Source organism: Ambystoma mexicanum, chromosome 6q (assembly GCF_040938575.1).
Source record: "Ambystoma mexicanum isolate Mex_15411 chromosome 6q, UKY_AmexF1_1, whole genome shotgun sequence".
Classification (NCBI taxonomy): domain Eukaryota; kingdom Metazoa; phylum Chordata; class Amphibia; order Caudata; family Ambystomatidae; genus Ambystoma; species Ambystoma mexicanum.
The window spans coordinates 769,062,026-769,089,212 of record NC_090937.1 but is presented as its reverse complement, the minus strand read 5'-3'; the positions used below and the strand labels follow the sequence as shown (position 1 = coordinate 769,089,212).

At 44.3% G+C, this 27,187-nt stretch overlaps 1 protein-coding gene across 1 annotated transcript in view; it reads right to left on the bottom strand.

The window, feature by feature from the left end:
- Window positions 1–17,337: 17,337 nt before the first annotated feature.
- Window positions 17,338–27,187, bottom strand: part of TLR2 (toll like receptor 2) — a 59,560-nt gene continuing 49,710 nt past the window's right edge. The window contains exon 2 of the mRNA XM_069631302.1: window positions 17,338–20,491. Within this exon, the coding sequence (XP_069487403.1) occupies window positions 18,088–20,481 (2,394 nt within the window). The 5' untranslated portion in view covers window positions 20,482–20,491 and the 3' untranslated portion in view covers window positions 17,338–18,087. The remainder of the gene's footprint in view (window positions 20,492–27,187) is intronic.

The window sequence follows — 27,187 nt, the reverse complement described above, 5'->3', positions numbered from 1 at the left end:
CACACACTCGAGTGAGAACAGAGTCCTTCCCATCATTTAACTGACCAGGGATGAACAACTGCTCTCCAATTTGCTGAATATCAGCCAGGCTCTGAGCTGATTTCACATTTTTCTGGACTATAGGAGTGGGAGTTTTTGATTGTGGGTTAGTAAAGAATTTCAGGGTGTTTCCTTCCAGTGTGGAATACCACCTTAAACTGGAAGGAAGGTTGATTTTCAGAAATAGAGAGGACCCCCCATCACCAGTCTGTTGTCCTACTGCTATTACTGTCACGTCTGGAATTTGGTTGTTCTGGAAGTGAAATTCTATTTGGTCAGATTTTTGTTCAACCATGTGGCAGGTGCCATTTAAACTAACATGGTTGACACTCTGTTTTAATTTTATTGGTCGGCTAGTCTGGGTCCAGAGGACCTTGTTTATGCAATCTATTAGGGGTGACAACCTTCTCAGGAGGTCATTCCCTAGTAAACGAGGGGTGCCCTCTGGAGTCACTACTATGACCGGGTGTTTCACCTTGTGTCGCCCAATTTTGATGTCCAAATCTGCAGTCCCCTCGACAGGAATTTCCTTCCCGTCAAAGTTCTGCAGTTGTCCAGGAAGAGAGCTGAGAGGAATACGGTAATTCTCCCCCCTTCCTGCATTTAGTTCCTCAAAGGCCCTTTTGGACAGAAGGGTAGCTTGGGATCCAGTGTCCACCAGTGCCAAAATTGTACCCTGCCCCTGTACTTGTACCGGGGCATAGTATCTTCCCTCCTTCTCCTCAAGGGGGCACAGATAATGCACATTTTTGGACAACTGGTGGGCTAACTTTCTGGTTTTGGACATTGCTAGCGAAGAGATTTGGGCAGAATTCTGTGGAGAGCCTGGGGAATCTGAAAGAAAAAGTTGGCAACTGGAAATGGTTTCGGGTTCTGGGCCACCCCACCCTTTTTGGAGGCAGCCATCAGGATGGGTTTGACCCATGGGATTTTGGTATTGTTGGTTCTGGGATGAGATGGTGGGCGGCGGTAGCTCAGTCTCCACATCTCCCCAGTCTGAATTGGCATCCCTTGGGACCCATTTTTCCTTGGGAGGAGTTCCCCCATCTCTGAAGGAGAAGATCCTTTTCCCAGGATCTTCTGAGGATCCCTCTCCCTCAAATTGGAAGACCTGTACCTCCTCCACGAAGTGGGTCTGTTTGGGTCCTTTGTTTCTCCTACCCCCCCTCTGCTCCTTGGGAGGCAGGCTTTCGGGGGCAGGAGATTTTGTTTCCGGTTCCTGGTTTTCCAGGGGCTGTTTACAAGTTGGGAAGGAAGCTTCCTCCAAGGCTTTACACCCCCCTTCCCCTTGTGCCTCCTCCCTGGGAACCGGTGGGTTATCGGGGTGCTGCCCCCGTCATTGTTCTGGAGCACCAGGTCCAGAGTTTGGGGCATTCTGCGGTGGCATGCTCATCTGAGGGTTCTGTTGAGCCCTCAGTATGTGACCCAGATTCCGTGCCATATTTTGTACCTGGCGCTTAAGTTGTGAAACCCGCTCAGGCTGATACGGGGCTCTATTTTCTCCCCTGGGCTGATCCCGGGAAGGGTAGCTATCCCTTCTCTGGTAATACCCCTGGTTGGGAAGATTTTGGTACCCCTCCACCCTTGGCCTCCCCTCTCCCGGATTAGGTTGTCTGGGCTCAGGGAATTGGGGAAAGGAGGATGGATGATTTTGGGGCTGGAAATTGGGTGGATACGTGGGGAAAAAGTTCTGCCCAGGATTTGGTGAATTTCTGCCCTCCTGGGGGAAGTTAGGAGGGACGTTCCCAGGGTCAGGTGCTTGGCTGGATCCCCCCCTTGGGCTGGAGGAGTCCACACATAACCCAGGATTGGTCGGTTTCCCTTGTAGCGGGGACTTACATAGTCAGGGGAGCGGGGGACCCCATTTGTGGAACTACCTCCAAGACTCCCTGTCTGTGACTGGGCCGAGGGCCTTCTGGGCTGTGAATTATTTGGTGCAGGCAGGTTTTTAGGCCCCCCCATCTCCAAATCTAAAACGGAGGCAACCTTTACCTCCGCCACCTTGGCAGCAGCAGGGGTGCTGTTGGTTTTGGGGTTTTTCGGCGCGTTATTTTTATTTTCGATGGGCTTCTGCACCTCATAGATCCGGGTAGCCTGTTCAATGACCCAGTCTAAAGATCTTTTCTCATGAAAATCTCTCACGAGCTGGGTCATTATGTATTTGGGTAAGGCATGGAAAAACGTATTGACGAATTCTCTGCTATCCGTGCGCACCCTTCTGGTGGTCTGCGCAAAAGCACGCTTTAATTCTTGCACAAACTCTTGTGGGGCCTGATCCTCCCCACATTGCAAATTGTAGGCTGCCTTGCAAGCCTCTTGAGGATTTCTGTGCATAGAAAAATGTTTCAAGATGGCCCCCCTGTATGTGGACCACCTTGAATGGTTTTGATCCTCCAGCCCTGCAAAGAAACTGGAGTATTCTGGTGAGAAAGTCCATTTGACGTACTGGATGCAGCTACTGCTGTCCTTCAAATGGAAAGTCTCCATCATTTGCTCATAGAGCTCCAAGTGTTCCCAAACAGAATACTTGGCGTTCTTATGATAAGGCGTGATGACACTCCTTATTGCCTTTATTTGTTTCAATGGGTCCTTAAGCAAGGCCCTTTTTGCCTTATTGGCCTTTTTGGTTCGGGTAACCCTGGTCCATTCATCCTCTGACTCAGAAGCACTGCTCCCAGAGGTGCCCGTCTGATCTTCCAGGTTTTCCCGGATTCTCCGAGCCTGGGAATGGCTGGCAGAATGTGGGGACCTGGTCTCCTGTGTCCTGTAATGCTCAGAGGAGTCTTCAGACCCCTCCTTGCTGCCAGGATTTGATGGGTACCCCCCCACTGACCCAACTGGGCAGAGGTTTTCAGGATGCCCTTAATGGGCCTACTCTCCTGGGGTTCCCCACTAAATTGCACTGTGCTTGATTGCCCATACCCGGATGCCCGCCCCTCCATTCCTGGGTGGTACTGGCCTATGAGCCCCATACTTTTAGCTGGATAGTAATCTGCCATCCCCGTGGCCCTGGGCTCATGTGCGCGAGGGGACATGGGGGTGGCAGAGTCCAGGGACTGGGAGAGATGAAGGCCTCTGGTACCAGGGCTCCTGAGGTTATGCTCAGGCATTTCCCTTTCCCAGCGAACCTCGCCTCTATCAGCCCCTGCTCCCTGTTGCAATGCAAAAAGCCTAGATTCTAAATTTCGTTCCTAGCCCAAACGGTTCAAGAGATACGGACAATTTAATAAAGGTAGATTTTCGGATTTAAAGTAAAACTCAAAATGACAAGTGACTGCTTGCAGCTGCAGAATTGACAGGTGACAGTTGTGCAGCTTTAAAAATGACAGATGACACGATTTCTAGGAGGCTGTTCTAATTAGGTTAAAATAGCTTGAATTAGATTATTTTAACTAAAAGATTGGGTTCTGCACAGTTCTGGCGGATACTCACTCCTAATTTTGAAATGAATGGGCCTCATCACAGATCTGGTCAACTGGACTGGACTGGGCGGTTCTGCTCACAGCGTCTGGGTCAGCTCTGCTCTGCTGGTCTAGCCTCTCTGGATACGGCGGGTCAATCAGGCACCGGTTCTGCTCACAGCGGTCTGGGTCTGGTCTGCGGTTCTGGCAACAGTTCTTGGCAAAGAATTCAAACAGCTCGCCCGGCTGTTGAATAGTTTGGTTAGGTTTGCTGGATTCTGAAGGCCTGCTGAGAATACTTTTGCTTGCAGTGGGCCTTCTAGGTTCAAAGTTCTGTAGTCTATGTTTAGCTTGAAGTCTAAGTGTTGGATCTCTGGATGTGAAGTAGTCGGTCAGCATGCTCCGCAGCAAATGGAATTGAATGTCTCTACCTGTCCCAGCAGTCTCTTTTTATGTGTTTTGGAAAGTGGGTGTGTGTGTTGGTCATAACTAAACCTGCCCCTCTCACTTATCATTGGCCAATTCCTCCTCTCTCCCTTGATTGGGGGAAGGAAATGTGAGTCAGAGTGATGCTGTAGGTTTTATGGTCAGAGGAACCTCCCCTTGTCAGATTGCACACAAATCTATTTCTGACCCAAATACATATTTATCTATGTACCATTTTTCTAATATTATAGGTCCAGTTCACATATTTTCTGTAGCACCAAACCATCCGATCCCTGTCTTTGTACGATGTTGTGTCCACTGATGACAGAATTCTCTCCTTTTCATCCAGATAACGACCTCTAAACCTTTCCAGATTTTACACAAATGTGCACCAGGGATATGGGTTACAGATGATAAAGTGTCAGATTTTTAACATGCATACATTTGGAGTAGCAACCTTTTTTCCGCTACTATCCCCAGGAACATACCACAGGGTCCTAACACCTCTTAAAATGTGCACCGAAAAATCACAAGAATAATGGTATTACTTATATAATTCTGACAAGTCCGCACTATGAGTTATCTATCTTTTTAAAATTATGCCCTGGTCAAACAGGGGTGTGGCTTCCCACATCACATGGTGGAATAACTGGCTTATCCACTTCCCCCAAGCTCAGCTGCTAGCAGAGGCACTGCCCCTCCCAGTTTCCCCCAAGAGGAAGCCACTTTACGACGCCCCGAATATAACATTTGCCTGAGTCAAGGAAGTTGCATTGTTCTGTCCCTTCCAGTTCCCAGTTGCTCCACCCCTAATCTAATCAGAGAGGTGTCAACTCCTTTTGGTGGGGAGCAGGATGCATCTAGGCCTGTGAAGAGTGGCTGAGCAGGTTTCAACTCCTGTCAGGGGTAGTTGTCAGGCAGAATCCAGTTTCATTAAGCCAGGTTTCAGCTAAATGTCACTTTTTGTTCCCAGTTTAAATCAAACTTACAATTTTTACATATTCATTGAATAATGACTTCCTTCAAGTCATTTCAGAATATAGTTTTACATTGTATCCACCTCTTAGCAAGTCTTTCCTTGGCCTGGTTTTGTTTCATTTGTTCAGTTTTACACAAAAGTCTGGTGGTTTTAAAACGCCGGCTTTCTGATAGTGGTGAGTACCGGTATTGCAACCATTTTTGGGATTAAGAAAATGAATTCCCCACAGTTCTGAGTTGCTTTTTGGCAATCAGCATTGCCATTCCCAATGGTTTCAGGCTACTGTGTGTGTAGCCCAATGGTGGTTTTAGGCAGTGCCCTCCTGTGCTCACAACATAGGCAAAAATGGGTGGCAGCCTATTCTTCATGTTTTCCCTGTGCACTCTCTGGGGAGTTCTGGCCATCATGATGTTTTCCATACCAGTAATGCACAGTTTTATGGTAGGGCTTGGATGCATGGGTAAAAACATCCCACAATGTTTACATTAAACATCATCACTTGACAAAGTTTGCTTGAAAGCTTTAAGTCTCCATCGATGGTAGACTTTAGGAACTCTGCAATCAGTTAAATTGGTGCTCTGGTTTCTCGTTATTCTCATTATAACTGCTGCCTGTATCCCTATACTCTGTGAGCTCTTGTGCAATGGTAAGAACTGGAAACATTCTGAATCCCGGCAGTACATTCCACTTATTGAAGAAAAGTTATTAATGGAAGAAAATGAGCAGAAAACAGAAAATAAAGAATGATGGGAAAATAGAGGCGCTTCTAGTGGGGACATGCTCCCGTCTTTAAAAAACTTGGTTTTGACTACAACAAATTTGACATTGCTGCCACTAGCATCGGGGTATCTGATAAATTTAAAACTTTGGGGGTATACCTAGATGCACAGTTGACTATGTCTCCAGCTGCTCATATTACCTCAGACTGCTTGGGCAGATTCATCCTTTTTTATACAAGCACAGCTGTGCCTTGATTGCTGAGGCAATTTTTTGGCTGGAAACTGAACTATGGCTGTAGCCTATTGTGGGGAGCTAGTCAAGAAGATCTAACTAGATTACAAACCATACAGAATGGAGCTGTCCAAATCGTACAGGGTCTGGCTCGTAAGGACCATGTCTCAGCAGCACAGCGACAGCTCCATTGGCTCACCGTTAGATCTTGTGCCCCCTTTAGGACATTGGTCATGACCCATAAGTACCTCTATGATGCCAACCCGAAGAATTTGAAGGACAGGTTGTGCTGGCTACCAGAACGTAGGATTTTGAGGTCAAATAATTCTTGTCTACTGCTTGATCATCGCTTCAGCTTCCAGCTGGTCGGCCAGATGGCCTTTGGCTACTCAGCCACAGCTTTATGGAATAAATTACCTCCTGACCTAAGATGCACTAGATTGCTAAACCAGTTTCAATGTTTGCTGAAACCACACCTTTTCGTATAAAGAATCTGCTTTCTGATCTTGGCTGCATTCTTCTGTTCAATTGATCTTGTCTTTTTGTTTGTCCTGTCACCATTTGATTTTGTCTTTTGTGTATATGTGCGCCCCTATGCTCATGGGCCGCTGGGCACATTATAGATCAAATAAATAAAATCTAAATAAACAATAAAAAACAGACTAACACTGGGAACTCTAGAGAGGACATTAAAAGTGAAGAAAATTGTGATGACACACCTGGCGCACATTGTGATCATGAGGAAAGTCTATAACGTTAGTGGTTTAAATGCATTTCAATGGGCACATTGGTACCTGTTGACAGTTCTATCAAGTATTTCAGTGCATTGCTTTTTGGGAAAGATATTGGCAAATAACCAAGAGCTAACGCACTGATTGTTGAAGCACATTTTAAAGTTGAAGGTGAATCACCAGGGCTATATTCTGCTTCAGTTTGTTATAGGAGTAGACTGTATTTGAAAGTCTGCAGGTGATATGCAGTTTGAGGAACTACTCGTTCAAAAGGACATTTACAAGAAAGCAAAGTAAAACTCTAAGTTGTATTCACTTTTCGGGAAAACCCACATAAACTGATAGATTTATGATAATGACACAACAATTTCCTTCTGTTCTGAGTCTATGGGCCTCATTATGACTCCGGCGGTAGCCGTGCCGGTGAGTCATGTTTTTTCCTGGCGCCTGGTAAAGGGCAATTACGGCGGACCCGGTAATTCCCCAACGCCAGGCGACGGTAAAAATTACTCCCCAATCCCATTCCCATTTGAGTCCCATAGGACTCAATAGGACTCGAATGGGAATGGGGAGGACGGAAGCACCGGCACCATTATCAACGGTGCTGGTGCTTCCGTCAGAGTCTGGGAGCGGGTGCCGTTTCGGCCGCCAGGTCAGGCCTGGCGGGAGGGACCGCTCCCACCGGCAGGACTCTGAGTGTGCCAGTCCGGTAACAACGGTGCCGGTAGCTTACCGGCACCGTTGTTACCGGACCAGCATACTCATAATGAGGCTCAATATGTGTTAAATAGCTGAGCCTTGAGAAATTAAAAAAAAGTATTGTTCATAGAAAATCCTTAAATGGTTACTCAACATCTTGACACAGTATACCACCACGGCTTAATAACATGCATGAAGGAATTTGCCACATTCTCGGATTTAGCGTGTTTCTGGTTTGAAGCCTTTGTAACAGGCAGGTCTTTCAGGGAGAAGATTACAGACCTTTGTTAATTTCTGGAGATCTTGTCCTGTGGTGTACCCCAAGGATCGGGCATTTTTACTCTGTTACTCAAAATTTATGTTAATCCTTTGCACAACCTTTTGATGGTTGTTGGCATAGATTTTCAGAACCATGATGACAATAGCCAAATAGTGTTTCACCTTAAAGGACACCAACCGGATAATGTTAGCTTCATCCAACCCATCTTTCAGAAGATCTCCAAGTCCATGAGATAGAAGAAAATCTCCCAAGGAATTGTGTTTGGCTAACTGTCCTGTTAAGATTTTAGATAAAATGAAATCGCTAGGCATTATCGTGGATGCGACTTTGTCAATGACCTGTCAAATCAGTAGTCTTATTGGTTCAACCAACTATCATCTATTAGTACCCGACAGTGGGTGTGGCAGCCTTTCAGCCAATAAGAAGGCTCGGAACAGGTGGGGGATTACCAGATGGTATCCTGCGACCCTGAGCCTCCTCACAGCTGGAGGCAACCATCCATTTCAGGAGAGTATGTGCTCAGAACACTTTGGTCCCCAGCACATCTGCTCCTGATCTGCGACAGGCCACCATACAAAGGAAGAAGGGACTACACATCCTTTCCATGGTGGCCATTTTTTGTTTACTTTTCTCCTATTTTTTTAATGCCCTACATGTAGTCCCTTCTCCCTTCCCATGGCGGACATTTTGTTTGTTTACTTTTTTAATTATCTTCCATGGTCGCCATGGAAAGCGAAAACGGACTTAGTTTTCCCATCCCCAGTGGGCATTTTGTTTTCATCCTTTGCGAAACGCCAAAGCGTTTTGCTAAGGAAGAAAGAAGCTTTGAGTACACAGGTCCAAAAGGCTGGGGTACTTATAGCAATGATCCCCTCGCTGGGGCGGCATTACCGACTCAGATAACGCCCCAGGGCCTTTGTTACGTGCAGCCCTGTAACTATGGGCCCCAGGCATTACCAGCTCAGGGATTATTGCTTAATTGGTTCCTAGACAACTGGGACTGTCACTGTCAGAAAAGCATTGCACCATGTTGGCCAGTCAGTCTTGGTTCTCAGATTGACTATTGTAACAGTCTCTACATTGACTCAACTAAACAAGAGATCGAATGACTCCCGCTTCTTTCAATCAAACATGGCTGCTCACTTAACTGCTCAGAGCTATAGATGGGATCACATTTCTACAATCTTAAAGTGACTTCACTGGCTTCCTGTTAATGCCTGGATAGATTTTAAACTTCTGGTGATGATCCATAATACATCATATAGCTCTGCTCGATTTATCTGAAGACATGTTTTGTTCAATTTCAACAATCCTGAGATCCTCTACGCCACTGTTATCCAAAGTGCGGGGCAAGCCCCCCCCTTGGAGCCCACAGGAAGAGGGAGGCGAGCGAGGACCGAAGCACCAAATTTTGCAGGCCCCACGGATTCCCTCAGCTACTACATAGAATGGAAGAAATGGATCAGTGGGACCCCACCTAAGGGTCCCAACATGTCCACTTCCTCCACTCGTGAAGGTGGTCAAGGTCTAAGACAAGGCCAAATTCCTATATCTAGCTATGCTGCTGACTTCACATTCTTAAACACTGAGCTCCCAAGTCAGAGTTGGCCACAAACTACAGCATTGCTGTTGAAGCTGGAGTTATAGACAAAGATTATATAAGTGGTGGTAGTGATGGTAATCATTCTGCATAACCCTTTCCCATCCACCAGGGAGATGTGAAGGCTCAACTCATGTGAGGTCATCTTTACCCTCGATGTGAAAGAAGCAAATGGACTCTCTCAGAGGGGCATGAACGCCTTTGGCTCCATCCACCCACAAACACCTTTTTCGCAAGGTGTAGATTTCTTCCTATCCCCAGACTTTGCAGCTGCCAAGCATAATGACGCCTATTTATATATTGGTTTTGATCAGGAGACACCCCCATTGAAAATGGGGCTCAGAAGCAAGGGCCCTTCCTTGCAGAGAAGAATGGATTTCTTTATGAGGAGAAAATAATGTAAAAGGGATGGGACCAGCCAAAATCAAATCCTAGCCCCTATCCCATTTCATCAGAGAGTAGTAGAGTGGCCCACTCACACTTGGCTGTGGGTCACCAGATCATGGCCAAAATTCAGTTAGCTCTTTTGACAAGGTTTTTTCAGCAACTTTAAGAGGTTTAGAGACCTAATAAAAGGTTACTGGCAAATCCCTCTGGCTCTTTAACATGGAATCATACCATAATGCCACCACGACTGCCGCGACACTACTAAAACTGCGCCTGAGCATGGTACAAAAATCCTGACCCCCATTACTGCGCCCATGCAGAGTAGGGGTAGCGGGGGTGTCCCCCGCTCTCCTTGGGTGCAGTAACGGGGGTTAGGGGTTGCAGGGGTGTCCCCCGATTACCATCCCAGTAAGCGAGGGGTAAGATTTATAAAAAAGGGGACCCTGCTGCGTCAGCACCGCCCCACATAGAGGGAGGAGCTGAGGCCGCAGGGGTACAAGGATGTCGGCGGCGCACACAGGAGTGCACCGCAATAAATGTAAGTGGGGTTTTGGGGGTAAGGTTTTCTGGATCACGGGCCGGGGCAGGTGGGCAGAAGTGATCTATCTGATCACTGTGCCGCGGCGTAATTGCAGTCAACATTTTTGTCAGCAGAGTTACGGTTGGCTCATTGATCACATAGATTCCTAACAATAAGGTAAAGACAGCCTTCCCAACGGTACCTCAAATGTACTGTTACATTTTCCAGTGCTATCTTTAGGGTTGCATGGTGCACCCAGCACTTTTCAGTGAGTAATGGACTAAGTCTTACAAACTCACCAGGCCTATTCCGAGGCCTACCTGGTTGACACTATAATCCACAGCTGAACATGGTGCGAGCACATAAGACATTTGTGCCTAGTAGCTCAAACCTTGACGAAGGTTGGATTAACAGCCAACTCATTCATGTGTCATGTGGCCCAATCCACTGTCAGATAGCCGAGCTTCAAAGTGGGTAAGGGCTTCATGCAGCCACAGGAAGAGGAAGTCAAACTGGTACAGACAATTGCACTGCTGACAAAGAGAAGAATTGCAGGCCTTCCTACGACTAGTCGGCTAAACTGGATGATTCATTCTTAGGTTTTGAACCCTCGCTGTACCCATGACAAACCAACTGAAATCTTCAAAGCCCAGCCATCTATGATTCTAAGATTGATGAGACACAGCCAGGAGCATTATCTATGTCATCTACCCCTCCTCAGTATGTCCACCTTCTCCAAACATTTCATCCTTCAAATGGATGCTGACTGCAGTTCTCTATCAAATATGAGTGAATTGCGAATGACAATTCTTTACCCAGGTCATAAGTTGTAGCACAGAGAAAGCAATTACACACCGATCAAATTGGAGTGTCTAGACACTTGTGGACCCACATCTCGGAAGTCCAAGAGCCATGTGGTGCCCATAATGAATCCTGTTTGGTAAGGGACACATTTACGAGTGCTGCCAAGGTCACAGCTCCCAAAAGGGCACTGGGATGCAGGGTTATCAAGTAGAAACTACAAAACATTCCATTGAAGGAATCTAGATGGAAGACCTGGAGGTCTTCACGGGGAACCAGCCGAATGTTTTTGTATTTGTATTTATTTATTTGTAAAGTGCAACCAAGCCCTGAGGCAACTGGGTGCTAATCTTACACAAGTATAGGATATACAAGGAGCATTAGACAGTACATGTTTCATAGATAAAGGACTATACATATATATACACATCAGGTCATACTGCATGGACATGAAATTACATGTATCCCAGAGAGGGTGCGTCATTAACACCGTTTACACTCAGTGTTTTATATGTTAAGCATACTTGAATACATATACATGAATGAACAATCAGTGCAATGATTACATTACATGTGAGGGGATATGTTGAGGGGTGTATGTAGAATAAGTCAGATATAGAAGGCAGATATATACAGTGCTGATTAGATGAGTAAGGAAGTTAGGTAGGGTAATTTGGCTAAGCAGACTGGTTGCTGTCTTGTACATGGAACCAGCTTTTTACCTTTAAGCAAAATTGTGTGAGTGAAGGTTGTTCTCTGATGTGAATGGGGAGGTTAAACCATTTCTTAACTGCGAGGACTGGGAAGCTGACTCTGCCTTCCCGTTGTTAGTTAAAACGTGGGATGGAGACACTATGTGCTTGGGCAGTTCTGGTAGGTCGCATAGGGTTATGGCTTGAAAAGGTGTCCATTAAGTAGGTTGGTGCCTGGTTGTAAAGACACTTGTGAGTGAGAGTGGCTTTAGATTTATCCTTTGCTTAATACTGAGCCACTTTATAGCTTGTCTGGTAGATGTAATGTGACGTTTTCTAGGAATGTTATAAGCCGCTATGACAGCATTATTTTGCATGACTTGCATTTTGTTAATATTCTGCTGAGATGTGCCCAAGTATAGTGCATTACAGTAGTCAAGTTTAGGTAAATCTATTGCTCTTGCTACTGAGGTGCAGTCTGTCAGTGTCAGGTAAGGTCGGCAGGCTGTGATGAGCTTGCAGGTCAGTGCCGTAGAGGAGGCTAAGGCATTAGTTTGTCTTGTAAATGTGAGGGGAGAGTCAATGTAGATTCCTAGTGTTTTTACATCCTTTGCTACTTTTATGAGGTTTCCATCAATGTTAAAAGATGAGAACAAGGGCCCTAACTTGTTCAGTTTGGTGGGAGAGCCAAGAAGGAGTAGCTTGGTCTTTTCGTCATTTAGACAAAGACTGTGCTTCGCCATCCAGATTTGTATGGTACTATAAATGTCATTAAGTGTCTTACTATCTGCAATGTGGTCACCACTGATAGGTATGAGTATCTGGGTATTATCTGCATAATTAGTGTAGATAACACCCAGATGGTCAAGTATATCAAAAAGAGCTTTGGTGAACACATTGTAGAGAGTTGGGGAGTCGCACAATCCCTGTGGTACCTCACAGGTCACAGGAGAAGCTGGGGAGGAGGCGGGCGGAGAAAAGACTCTCATTGACCTATTGCTAAGGAAGGATTCAATCCACGCATTAGCTTGGTCCGAAAAGTGTGCGGCAGATGACAGGTGTTTACATAGGATTTTGTGGTTCACCAGGTCAAAAGCCGCAGAGAGGTTGAGTACTAGAAGTAGGGCTGATTTGCCCTTGTCTTTTAAGATCTGAATTTGAGATTTCAAATCAATGAGTGCTGTCTCTGTCCCGTGTCTAGGTCTGAAACCTGACTGTCTTAGTCCTAGCAGATTGTTTGATTCCAGATGTTGTTGTATCTGAAGATATGCTGCACGGTCCAGAATTTTCAACAGGAAAGGGACTGTGGTGATAGGTCTGTAGTTGGATGGGTAATTGGGGTCAAGTGAGTTTTTTTTTGTAGGGGGAGTACCCAGGCAGCTTTAACATTATTAGGTACAGTGTTTGTGTTAAATGAGTCGTTAATTAACAAAATAATGAATGGAGAAAGTTCTGCAGCTGCCTCTTTGATAAGCGGGGTGGGACAAGTGTCACCCTGGCAGTTCGACGGTTTAAGTTTGAGTATAATTGATTCAACTTCTTTGATGGAGAGAGGTTTGAAGGTGAATTGCGGTATGTTCAGTACCATGTGAAGTAGTATGTCTTGATGGGTAGTAGTATCGATAAAGCTTTTTTAAAATTGGATTTTGTCTAGGAGTAAGCTAATTTTGTCTTGGAGCGCTTTCTGAATGTTTGTGCACCATGAAGTATCTTTGGTGCAAATATCAGGTTCAGGGGCTGGAGTTTCTAATTCTTTCAGTATATTAAATAATTCATTGGTACTGGATGTGGCTTTAGCTATACGATCATTGAAATTATCTTTTTTGGCCTGGTCAGTAGCTGCCTTGTAGATAGTTGAGGCGGCTGTGAAGTCGTCCTTGTTCGACTCTGATGGGGAATTTCACAAGGTGGATTCAGCCGTTCTTTTTACTTTCCTTAAAGTCTTGAGTTGAGGGGTGTACCATTTATTAATGTGCATGCGGGGTTTGGATTTTTGGAGTTTGAGTGAGGCTAAATCATTGATGGCATTGAGTATGGTGTCATAACCACTAGGATAGAAGGGTCTGAGTGCCGGCTGTCTGGTTGGGTGATAGGTTTAAGCAGAGGCAGTACGTTCTCAAGTGTAAGGTTCCGTTTACTTCTCGCCAACATGGCCGGCGCTTGTGTTTGTAGAGTAGGGTGTGCTGTCTTATTGATGGTAAAGGTGATTAAGTGATGATCGGTCCATGCACATGGTGTGTTAGTGAGTATGTTAATGTTACAATTATGGTCTGCTAACCAGTCTAGTATTCTTCCTTTGTTGTGAGTATATAAAAATCCTAACTCAGATATGGGGCCTCATTACACGGTAGGCGGTAAGGGTTTACCGGTACCGGTATTTTACCGGTACCGGTAAATCCTTACCGCCTTACTACGAGGTCCCTTTGCGGGTTGGGGATTTTAACGCCTGCTTTTTGCAGGCGTTAAAAACCAACCCACAAAGGGACCCAGGGAGCTAATTATGGTACCGCAATTTGCGGTGCCGTAATTAGCGCCTTCCCCATTCCCATTATGCCCTATGGGGCAAAAATGGGAATAGGGAAGGGCAATGGTGGAAGGGGGAATTACCGCCCCACCAACCTTGGAATGGGGCGGTAATTCCCCTTTCCACCAAGGCGGTGCCGTTATTTTACCGGCATGAACCATGGCGCTAAAAGCGCCATGGTTCTCCGCCTACCGTGTAATGAGGCCCATGGTGTCCTTACGGGAGGTAGCTTTAGTATGTTTCGGGTCGTGAAGGCCTAAATTGAAGTCTCCTAGGATAATGACTTGGGAGATACTTTTGGTATTCGAGGATAATAGGTGTGATATGTCATTTTCGAATGTGGAGGTTGGTCATGGGGGTCGGTAGATCAGGTGCAAAGTATTGTAGATGTGTTTAAGTTTCACAGATAGTAGTTCCGCAGATGGTAGGTGACACTTGTTAATCATTCTTAAATCAAGTGCAGTTTTGTGAATGATGGCAATTCCTCCTCCTTTTGAGGTGTTGCCCTCCCGGTCTGAGCGTGAAATGAAGTAGTTCTCTGGGATGGCTAGTGATAGGGTGGGGACTGAGGCTGTATTTAGCCACGTTTCTGTGATGGCAATAAAGTCTAGGTCGTGCAATGTTATGATGTCTACTATGTCCAATGCATGTGCTTGGAGCGATCTAGCATTAATGAGTCCAGCTTTAATAGTGTTGGCAATGGGTGTGGGCGATTTCAGCTTCTGGTTCTTAGCCCGTCTAGGAGATGGGGAATTAGACTTGATAGCTGGTGTAGACAGATTTTTGTTAGGGTGTGTTGAATAGTGGGAACAGAATCTAGAACCTAGTCTGAGGTCTTTTAGGGGGAGTGGGCAAGCAATGGAGATACCTCCTAAGGTATGTCTGTGGATCTGGAGCTCGGCAATGGCAGACTAAATCCAAGATGGTGAACAGCCACATTTAAGCTTGATGTGTGGAGCTCAACACAACCAACTCAGAACACTCACGCAGCTGACACTAATGACACATTTCATCTGCCTGGCCCCAGCCCCTCAAGCGAATATAAGGTAAGCCCTGAGGGAAGCCAGGGGAGTTAGCAGTCATACTACAAAGCTGCATGAGGGTTGGAGACAGCAGAGAACAGGAGTGTGAAACAGGTGGAGAGAAAAAAGAGAAAGGGAGGAGGTGGAGAGGAGAGAGAGAGTGGAGAAGAGGTGGTGAATGAGGCAGAGTGGTGCAGAGTGTCAGAGTAGGTAGAGGGAGGATAAAGAGAAATGTGGAGATGGTGAAGGTAGAAAGGAGAATGCAAGTGAGAAGAGTGGTGGAGAAGAAGAGGGGAGAACGTTCTGAAGCTAAAGAAGGAAGTGAAGGAGAGGGAATGATTACTTAGGACCTGGGTCATCAAGAGGTTCTGGAGTAAGAGTCCAATGGAACCAGATCTAGGACAGATTGAGTGATAAGCTGGCTTAGTCCACTGAGGAGGAGAAAGCTGGCAGTATCCTGGGGTCCAAACCATTTCAATATTGTCTATTGTCTGAGTCCAGTTGGAAGACCTAATGGTACTAGATGAGGTACCACTTAGGAGGTCCACCACATGACTCAGGTGACATTGGCCTAAGCCAAGATAGAAACAGACCCAAGAAATACATTTCCGGGACACTATAAAACCCAGAAACTGTGAGTGACTTTTGCCCAGTAACAAGGTGATCATGGACTAGGGGATAGATGGACAGACTGAGGCCCACAGTCCTAAGAAGCCTTGGGGAAGGGAGACCCCATTTGTTGGTTGGTATAAACCCCAAAATTTGTGTGGCTGGAACAAAACTGAAAGTTAAATGTCAACTTGTCTGTTGATCTCTCGGCCGTGAAAACACTCATGGGGATTAGCGAGCAAAGCCAAACATGGACCAATATTTCAAGATAAATTTGGTGTTACTTAAAAAAAGACAACTGAGGTAAACATAACACAGGGAACATACTGTTTAACAGAAGACCAGTATGCTGTAGATTCTAACTGTGACAAACTATATCTAGGAACACACTTGTCCCACAACATGAAATGTTTTGGAAGTAACACCTTTTGATATGGGGACCTAAATGATAACTTGATAAAAGTAAATGTGACCTCTTTGCCTGTTGCAAGAAAGCATGGGAGGTCACTTGAGTGAGCTGGGGGGTCACAATTTCAAAATTAATATTCCCTTGACTTCCCCTTTGCGATGCAAAGTGCCTAGCTCCCCAGGGCACCTACGGGAAAATAGCACAGTATACAGAGAGATAGTTTGTTAGCTTGTCGGTTGAATGATTTATTTAATTTAAATGTTTTTATCAAGGGCAAACATGGGACAAATGTGCCATGGCAGCCACGATTGATCTGCAGAGTTCTATATGTATTCAAGGAACCAAGTACTCATGGACATGGGTGCTAATAACCAAGTCACCCTTTGCTCCCCTTTTCCACCTTACATTAAACCAACCAGCGCGCGCGCACACACACACACACACACACACACACACACACACACACACACCCCCCGCCCCCCCCCGCAGCTGCCTAGAAACTCCGTACTGATCACTCACCAGTCTGAATAGCATCCCGCCATGGTAAATCCCAGACCTATGCATTGTTGCAGGCTGAACCTCAGTGTACAACAGAACATACCAACACTTGGGGCTCCCCTATAGCTACACAAATCCTCACTTGCACAGAAAAAGCAGGTATTTCCGATCTCCATGCATCGCCCCCCCCTCAGGTTTTCCCATCTTGCCTTCACTTCTGCTCCCACAAGCCTGACCGCCCCTCATGCAAAAGCAAGCATCGAAGGCTGCCAAAATGGCAGTGGTTATGCTATACAAGAACCAGTTACAGCAGATTACCTGAGCAGGGTCTAAAAGGGGTTAATAAAAACTCAGTGTAGCATATCCATAGGAGTAGCAATACTCACAAGCACCGCACATTGACAGCTTACCGAAACTGTGTGCAATAAAGTGAGTAGGCCAGAATCATGGTGGCGTACCATGCTTGCACTGAAGAGTGATGTTACAAACCTGGTATAAGAACGCTCTTTTTCACTTATGCTCACGTAATATTCTTGTGAATAACATTCTGTTCAGTTCCAAACAAAGCGTTCTTTATATCTAATCACCATATATACAATGTTAGCTAAATGTACAATTAATACTTAATTGCATCACAGCTGTTCCATAGTCTTACAAGTCTCTTTCATTGTAAAACTCGTCCCATAATGTATTTTCTTAAATACAGAAGTCATCAAGCTTGCATGGCAGTTTTCATGCTGTATTTTTAAGGGACTTAATAAAGCACAACTTTACAGGGAGCATTTATTGTAGTCGTAAAACATCAAAAAGGAGATGCTGTATATACAATGTGGCGTGGGGGCTTCTGATGAGACTGGATTACAAAGCGCCAGATTGACTGTGAGCGAACGTTTAGTTGGGAGAATAGTAGATATCGTCCTGTTCAGTTGAATTTTATTTTTTTTACATATTTACATCATTTACAATTTGAGGCACTAAGAAGGATCAATTCATTTGCTTAGAATGACACCATTGTTTTTGATCGGAGTTATAACACAGATGTCCAGATTCTAAAGTCAGCAAGTTGGCGTCTCCTGCTCTGAAATGGGCCATCTCCTCTTATGAGCCCAGTGCAAATTATGTCCTGAAGAAAGCCCCTCGAAATGTGCAACCCACTTTCCATTCCAAAGTTGATGAAGAAGAAGAGTTGCCTTGGAAACAAACAGCTTCCTTTGAAAATCAAATCCTGATCCAAGTACTGTATACCATCAACAAGCTCTACTCTTGGCAGCATGGCAAAATGATCCATTACAGGTTACGCATAAATCAGTATATGTGGGTGTTGCATATTTTCATACACAATAGACAAAAAAAGAGAGCTACCCACATTATTGTGGCAAGGTTACAGGGGGCAGTCTTTTTACAGACAAGGTTTTGGGGATTTTCATGCCATATTGTCTGGACTACAAAATATGATGGAGATATTGTCCAAACCTATGTAAACGACGCAATGATTTCAAGGTTTGTCACACCAGTGTTGTTAGACTAATGGATGCAATTGCGATACGGGTGGGAAGTCCTCAGTTTTCAGAGCAGCTCTTAAATTGAACCAGAACATGTGCTGCTGTTCTTCATCGAGGGGCCATTCCAGATAGGTTTTTGTGTTCATGAGCTTCCTCAGCTTGCAGAATCGTTTCGGGATCGTTTCCTTCTCAATCGCCTCTAACAGTATCAGGATGGTGGCATCGTTGTTCTCGTCAAAAAGACGGAAGTGGGAGAACTCCAGCTCATATTTGCACCACTCACTCTGGACAAAGTATTCTGACAGCACAAACAGTGTCTTGTGGCTTTTTTCCATAGAGTCGATGATGTTGTCAATGATCCACTTCCCAGGGACAAAGTCCCGTTTATGAAGACACAGTTTCAATGGTGGGTTTGCGTTCTCTAGCTCTTGGGCCATTAGGTTTTCAACCCACTCTGAGTCTCTTTCACTGTAGGAGACAAAAGCATCATAACAGATGTCTTCTTTAAATCTTTTTGTTGGCCCTCTTTTCGCTTTCAGCCATGCCCAAATCATCTTGGCATACCAAATTGTGTGATATTTGTAGCAGAGGACCACAATGAAGACAAGGAGCAGCAATACTACAGTGCATATTAACAAAACAATGAATGTCTGGTAGCATACAATTACAGGTAGATGTGCATCATTAACTTGCTTTCCTCTTAGAGAGGATGGTGAATCACATGCATAGTCTACCGGCCAACCGATTAACATGTCGGAAAGCCCTTTGGGGCTATGGATAAATGCCAAAAATTCACAGGAGCATATGTAGTTGTTGTACCTTCCATCCAATGCCTTAAGGTTCTTAAAAGGTTCCAAGTCCTCTTTTGAGAAGCCATGTAAAGAGTTTGTGCTAATAACCAGCATTATCAAGTTAGGGAGATGATCGGCATACGGTAAAGTAACTAATTTATTTTTTGCAATGTAAAGTTCTTTGAGATCTGGCAGTCTGACCACAAATTCATTCAGTGCATTATTGCTAACATCCAAAACCTCCAGAGTTACAGGAATGCAAGAGGTTAGTTTTGTAATCTGGCAGGATGATAGGTTTAAATATTGAAGTGCTTTTGGCCACTGACATGAAACCGGCATTTGTCTTAAAAAATTATTTTGGCTAATATCAAGGTTTGTAAGATGTTTGTGATCAGACAAAGACACTGCAACAGCTCCCAAATGTTTCAGGAAATTTCGGCTCAGATTTAAAGTTCCCAGTAAGGGCCATGCACCCCCACCCTCCATGTGACAAGTGGAAAATTCCAACATCTGATCAATAAGCAAATTTCTACTAAGATCGAGATATTGCAATGACTTGAAAGACTGTGCAAACCTACAAGGAACTAAGAAAACCTTTGAGCCTACACATGTTACACTTGTCACATTGGCGACCAAGTCATATACAAAACTAAGGTCAGAAAACAAAAAGAAATCTGGGATTAGTAAATTTCTTATTGTTACTACTGTAATGGAGCCGGTCCCTGAAGCTTTTACATGCGGCACCTTCCCTGTTCCATAAAGAGTGCTATCCTCTACGTCCAGTTGTAGCATGTTTATGTAGTTTTCCATAATTTCTATGAATGTAAAAAGGCTTTTATCTGTCATAGAGGCATTTCTAAAAGTGAGTTTCTTCACTACTGAGTGAGTCAAGACATCCATCCCTGCTAGACTCTCTTGACTTTGAAAATCTGCATTTGCAATCTCCAGCCAAGTTACTGAGTTGGCAATATCTTGAAGAACACCGTACAGGGACTCTTGTTTCACACTTACAGTCATGTGAGCTATTTCCCTGACGCTGCTGAAGCTTCCCCTATGGTAGTAACGAAGATTTGTAGCATCAAGCTCCAGTACTTGCAGTTCTCGAATTCCTTCGAGAGTATGATTATCTACAGACAGAAAATAAGGATTTCCAAATTTTAGGAATTGTAAATGTGGAAGATGGGTGAACAGGGGGGTCGTACCAAGTGTTGTGTAGTAGTTTCCCAGAAGGTTCAAGAACTTTAAGGATAAAAGTGGTCTAATCCAAGAAAGCTGTAATGTACTCAAGCTATTGTATGACAAGTCCAAATGTTCTAGATTTATATTGGAATTAAATGTATCATTTTCAATTGTCACAATGTCATTTAATTGTAACAAAAGCATTCTTAGATGCACATAATCCTTTAGGTCACTTCCTTTTACATGTGTAATGATGTTGTTTGACAGATCGAGTTCCTCAACACCTTTTGGCAACCCTGAAGGAAAGTCTTTTAAACCCCTTGATGAACATCCACAAAAACGTCCAGACATGCACAATGATGAACAAGAACGACCTTCAGAAAGGGTAGCAGTTATAATCGCCGGTAAAATACATATCCATGTTAGGCTCGGCATTGTCATACAGTGTGACCTGAAATGAGAGAGGACAGATGGAAAAGTAAGTCATATATGCATTCAAAATGCAGGTCACACAATACAGTAAATTACAGCCTTTTAGCTCTTGAATTACAACTCATCACTATTCTTAAAGAACAAGGGACGAGGGCTAGAGATACTTAAAAATGACACCCTTACCCATAGCCATGTTACACGGAACCGAATAAAATGTACAATCTTGCTGATCTAAAATATTCATGGTAAGGCAGTGGGGGTTGCTTGTAGTTGTACGTGGGGTTTCCCCTTCTGTAATGTCATGCTAGCCTGAAAACCGATGGCCTGGATGTTAGCCCAGAGCAATGCCAGAGGTTAAGGGTCATTCAGAACATTCCAGCTACCACACCTCGGTTTTGTTAGAGACGGTGGTGGGCAACATACAGCCATCCAGATGTTTGGCCTACAATTCCCATCAACCCAACCCAGTATAGTCAATGGAGAGGGATGATAGGAGACTTCGGCCAAAACATCAATACGGCCACAGATTACACACCACTCTATTTCTTACAACCGTAGTACCAAAAGTCTGACACCCCACATTAAGACATTCACTCATGCTTTTGACATTTTATATTTCACAACATGCAAATACATTTTGAACATTAGCAATTCAGATCTCCAATTATAGAAACGGAGATGTGTTCCTAAATGGGTTACAATCTACACATATTCATTTTTGGGAAAATGCAAAGCAATGTCAATCTTAAACTGGAAATAACTCTGATCACCTTATACATTGACAATTATAGCAGTTTAAAAGGCTTCACCTGCTCAAGCCACATACATGGCCAACTGCTGTAGAATTAAAGGTTATTAGACAACCCAAAAATCTCTAAAAATCACATTCATTTTACTGTGTAAAAATTGCATATAAGGGGGATCCTGGATACCAATAACATCCCTGCTGCAGTTGGGCAGGCGCAAGATTTGAGTTCAAGCTAGGCTCTCAAGGGTGGTCATTTATAATGGGTGACTGGGCACCATCCTCCCAACCTATTATGGAGGAGCAAAGACACCCAGCCAAGTGGAAAACTGAATGTCCCTTAAGCTGCCAAAAGCAGCTGAGGACACACTCCTGGGCTGGCTTTCTAATGTGTATTGAAAATGGTTTCTCTTTGACAGTACAGTACCCCAACCATGCAAGCCCAATTGAGTGTGCAGGATTGGGTACTGCAGGACAAAATGCATGTAGGGGCTCTCCTGTGCTTCCCTGTGCACAACAGCGTCCTGGGGTGGTGATATGGTGGCACTACGGCTTCACCACGCATGTCACGAACCTGGAGGCTTTCCCTGCCTCCTGTTTGCATGGTGCGCAGGAGGCAGAGGGCCATCGTGGTGGTTTCTGGAGTAGGGAGCTGGAGCAGGTAACAAAACATTTTTTTTCTAGGTGTATGTAGGTATGCGAGGGTTTGCGTCTGTAAATGTTTCCAGCATTTGAATGAGAGTGTAGGCAGTGTGTATGTTGTAGTATATGGGTGCATATGTGAATGAGAGAGCACTGCATATGTTGTATGGGTGGGTGTCTGGAGGTACATGGAGCAAGTCTCAGATGGGCGGTGTTACATTGGTGCAGTCAGCATGGACAGGTTTTCTTACGTGGGATACACGTTTACTGGAATTATGGGCAAAGCCAACATGGTGTGTTCTTACCTTGGATTGCAGGGAGCTACATTGGGCAGGAAGAATGTTTTCTTTTAGTGGGTGCAGCATTTGATCTGGTATTATGGTCAAAGTCAACATAATGGGTGTTATGTGTGTATACTGGCCTACATTGGTGCAGCCTATGTGGACATGTTTTCTTACAATGGCATGGCATATTTTTTTTTTTTTTACTGGTATTATGGGCACAGCCAAAATAACTGTTTTCATATGTGGGGCTACTGACATATATTGCAATATCCAGATTGAACATTTTTAGTATCATTATTAGCAATACAAGCAAAGAAAAGAAGAGCATTTTACACAGGAAGAGCTGCATATATTTCAGCAGCCAGAATGGACATGTATGGACACAGTCATTACGATTTCTTTTTTTTTACAGCAGCAGAATACTGGCATATATTGTGGCAAAAGGCATAAAAAAAGACATTTGAAAAAGCTCCTGTCCACTTGCCAAAACTCGTGCTTTAAAATATATAATTTCTACCCATGTTATTAAAAAATGTCTCAGGGGTGAACCCACTCACGAATCACATGTGGTTGGCTGGGGCTCCCTACCTACACTCAATTAATGGAAAATGTTTACTCCCCTCCAATAAAAAAAAAAGTATCAGCAACCACTTAAAGTGATAACTTGCCTGATTTTGGTGTAAGTGCAGCCATGCCATACTTTTGGCAATAAGTACAGTATATGTGGTGCTGACATCATCCAGGAAAACATGAAATGACCAGTTATAGGAGGGGTGTTACATTTTTCAGAACATCCCTTGGATAGTAGTACAGCTGTTCGTTTTTGCACTTTGGCTATTCCAGAGACTGTGTTTGTCTGTGGTCTATACTGAGAGCTGGGAAGGAATGGAAAAGCTAGTTGCCTATCAGGTGAAATCTGTAAAATCACTATGTATTCAGGCCTCGTTATGAGTTTGGTATCTCAGTGGTAAATCCGCCGATACCACCAAATGGAATTACCTTTACCACCACTTGGTCCCGTGGTATTACCTCTGGATTACAAGTGGTTGTAGGTGGTGTTAATCCCCATTAATTGGAGGGGATTTTGATGGAACTACTGCTCGTGATAGTTCCTCCGAAACAGCTGTTTTTTGGTGCAAAGGTGGCGGATGGAGATGAATCCTCCTCCTCTCCAACAAACTCTTAGTAAGGCGGTGCTGTAATGCGAGGCGGTAATGCAACAGTAACTCAGCAGTAATTCCATTACCGGCGATTTGTACCACACCACCATGCTCGTAATGAGGCCGTTTGTACCCATTTAGCGCTAGAACATACATTTACTGTACAGTTAGGTTATCAAGGGTTTGAAATAATTATAGTCCACAAATCAGATTTCAAGGTCTTACAAACTTCCTCGGATAGGAAGGAGAGATTGATAATAATTTGATGTATCGAGAGTTCTTAATGTTTATCATTTGTTTTTAAGTAGATCAATCCAAATATCCTATTTACCTGTTTGAGGTCTTAAATATTCTGGTTAATTGAAAGGGTATAGGGCTTGTACATGGAGGATGCAATGTGCCTTTGGGCACGTTGATGCAGAATACAATTGCAATCAAGGTACAGAGTCAGGCACAAATGTGTAAAGCTTTCAAACAATTCATGAATGATTTAGGATTGTTATGTTATGCGTTGTACAAAGCCAAATCCCCACCGTACCGTGCAATATATGGAGACAAAAACATTCCAAAGGGAGGGCATATTAGTTTGATTCCAATAAGCATCAAAATATTTCTTGAAAAGATAAAATATGAATCTGGAGAAATCAGTGGCACTATGTCCACAGGATAGAAATAGGATTACCAAGATGAATCACACAAAATAAAGCTCTTATTGATGACCACAGGCCTTTTAGAGCTAAGCATCTGATATTAGGGCACTAAGCATTGCAGGGGAATCTCCTGAGTACTTAATTGGTTCTCGGTTCCAGAATGCAATGGGACTTCCATATATAGATAGTTATGAAGCAAGGCACTTGGTTAGAGATTTCATGAATAACAGAAATTGGAACTGTGATTAAGAACTTGCCAGGAGGGAAAACACTGTATACATGGGAACATTTAAAAAAAAAAGATTTTATAGATGGGTTCTCTAGTTTCTCTGTTATATGTACCCCTGAATATCTCTGTAGTATCTCAATTATGGGTTGAAGCTTACTGTTGGCATAGTAAAATCAGGAAAATATTTTTAATTGTGTTATCCATATTACCCTGTTTCTCTTATTAATGTTGACACCAAGATGTTTACTAAAGTTCTAATGAACTGCTTCCAAATTGTTTTAATTTAATGGTGGGCATTTTGTTTGTTAACTTTTTTAAGTTATTTTCAGTGGCCGCCATGGAAAGGGAAAACAGACTTCATTTTCCCTTCCCTGGCAGCCATTTCTTTTATCTTCCTTTCCGAAACACTCCGGTCCAACGGGCTGTGGTTCTAATAGAAATAATCCCCTCGCCGGTGGGGGTATTACCGAATCAGGTAATGCCCCAGGGCCTTTGTTACCGTAACTATGAGCCCTGTGGCATTACCTGACCCGGCAATGCCACCCCTCAGCCCCCACCGGCTCAGGAATTATTGCTTAAATGATTCCAAGGCAACTAGGGCTGTTAATTTCAGAAAAGCATTGCACCATGTTGGCCAGTGAGTCTTGGTTCTAAGATTAACTATTGTAACAGTCTGTACATTGACTCAACCAAACAAGAGATTGAGCGACGCCAGCCTTTTCAAAACAAACATGGCTGCTCACTTAATGACACAGAGCCATAGATGGGATCACATTTCTACAATCTTGATGCGAGTTCACTAGCTTCCTGTTAATGCCTGGATAGAGTTTAAACTTCTGGTGATGATCCATAATACATTATATGGGTCTGCTCGATCTATTTGAAGAAACGTTTTGCTCAATATGTCAACAATCCTGAGATCTTCTAGGCCAGCGTTATTCAAAGTGTGGGGTGCGCCCCCTCTTGGAGCCCGTAGGAGGAGAGGAGGCCAGTGGGGACTGGAGCACCACATTGCTGGCCCCTGCTTGCATATCCTCCCCCTGGACTCACTTTGGAGGCCGTGGGCACCATGACTTCCAAGGAGGGTCCGTGGAGGGTGAGTGGCACAGGGGGGGGGTCAGCAAAGTTGTACCCTGGGTCCTGTCCTGAGAGGACCCATGGATTCCCACAGCTACTACATAGAATCAAAGAGATTGGATCAATGGGACCCCACCCAAGGGTCCGAGCATGTCCATCCACTTCCCCCACCTGTAAAGGTGGTGAAGGTCTCAAACAAGGCCAAACTCCTACATCGAGCAATACTGCTGACTTCACATACTTAAACACTGAGCTCCCAAGTCAGGGTTGACTAGAAACCACATCATTGCTGTAGAAGATGGAGTTATAGACAAAGATTATATAAGTGGTGGTGGAGGTGATGGTAATCATTCTGCATACCCCTTTCCCATCCACCTGAGAGATGTGAAGGCTCAACTCATGTGAGGTCACCTTTACCCTCAATGTGAAAGAAGTAAATGGGCTGTCCCATAGGGACATGAAAGCCTTTGGCTCCACCCACCCACAAACAACTTTTTCGCCAGATATAGATTTCTTCCTGTCCTCAGACTTTGCAGCTGCCCATCATAATGATGCCTACTTATGTAACGGTTTCGATCAGGTGATCCCCCCAACCTTCGTTGTAGAGAAGAAGGGATTTCTTTATGGAGGAGAAAATAATGTAAAAGGGATGGGACCAGCCAAAAACAAATCCTAGTGCCTACCCCATTTCATCAGATAGTAGTAGAGTGGTCAACTCACACTTGGCAGAACGCCAGATCATGGCTAAGACTCAGTTGGCTCTTTTGACGAGGCTTTTTCCAGCAACTTCAAGAGGTGCAGTTAAACCTGTCAGATACGGCAAAAGACCTCTAATTCAGATGTGGGTTGAGCCCCTGCCAATTATTGATGCACCGTTGTCTCAGGTGGGGATGTATATTATGGGCCCCTTGGCTGGAAACCGGTACATTGTTACAGTTGATTACGCCACCCTGTACAAAGAAGCGATTCATTTAAAGAAGAACACAATTGATCCTTAAAAATCTGGTCCCCTTCTCCCAAAAGTTATCCTAAGAGATCGAGGAGGTATGTTTGTGTCCCAGCTTTTGGGGAAAGTCAAGATGCTACTCCATAACCGCGTGCTTTACTTTCCTGCACTGCACTGTTACAGTGGAGGCAGACGCTCAAATGCCTTTTGCGGCCTCATATTATAAGAACTTAACACTATCAGCAACTGCAATATACCTGCTTTGACTCTGCAGCCTTGTGCTGTACACAATACATAACCTGTCCAAATGTACCTGCTTTGACAGCGCAGCCGTGTGCTGTACACAATACCCATCTTGTCCAAATGTACCTGCTTTGACTCTGCAGCCTTGTGCTGTACACAATACCCATCTTGTCCAAATTCACCAGCTTTGACTACGCAGCCCTGTGCGGTACTCGATACCTAACATGTCTAACATGATATTTAACCTGTCTAAATGTACCTGATTTGACTCTGCAAGTTCTGTGCTGTACACAAAACCTATCTCGTCTGCTTGCACACCTGATGTAGCCCCTTTACCATGAGGTGAGGCTTTTCCAGTATGTGCTCCCAAATCATTGTCGCTTTTACCTACTTGTACATGCATATCTGATGTAGCCCCCTGCACCATGAAGTGTTGCTTTGCCAGTCTGCGCACCCATACCTATGATCATATTGTTCAGTCCCACAAACCACGACTGTATTATTGCACTTATTCTGTAACTATCGCCTAGATGCCGCTGGATTTTGGGTGCTGCTATAAATGTTAAATAAATACATATTTAGATTCTCCAAACTTTGGTCTACCGTCTCAAATGTATTGCCTAGTTAAACGCTTTAACCAAACCTTAAGGAACCTACCAAGGATGTTGTTGGACAAAGATGGCAAGAATTGGGATGGCCCGGTCCTGTAGGGCCTTGTTTGCTGTCTAGAAAAACCTAC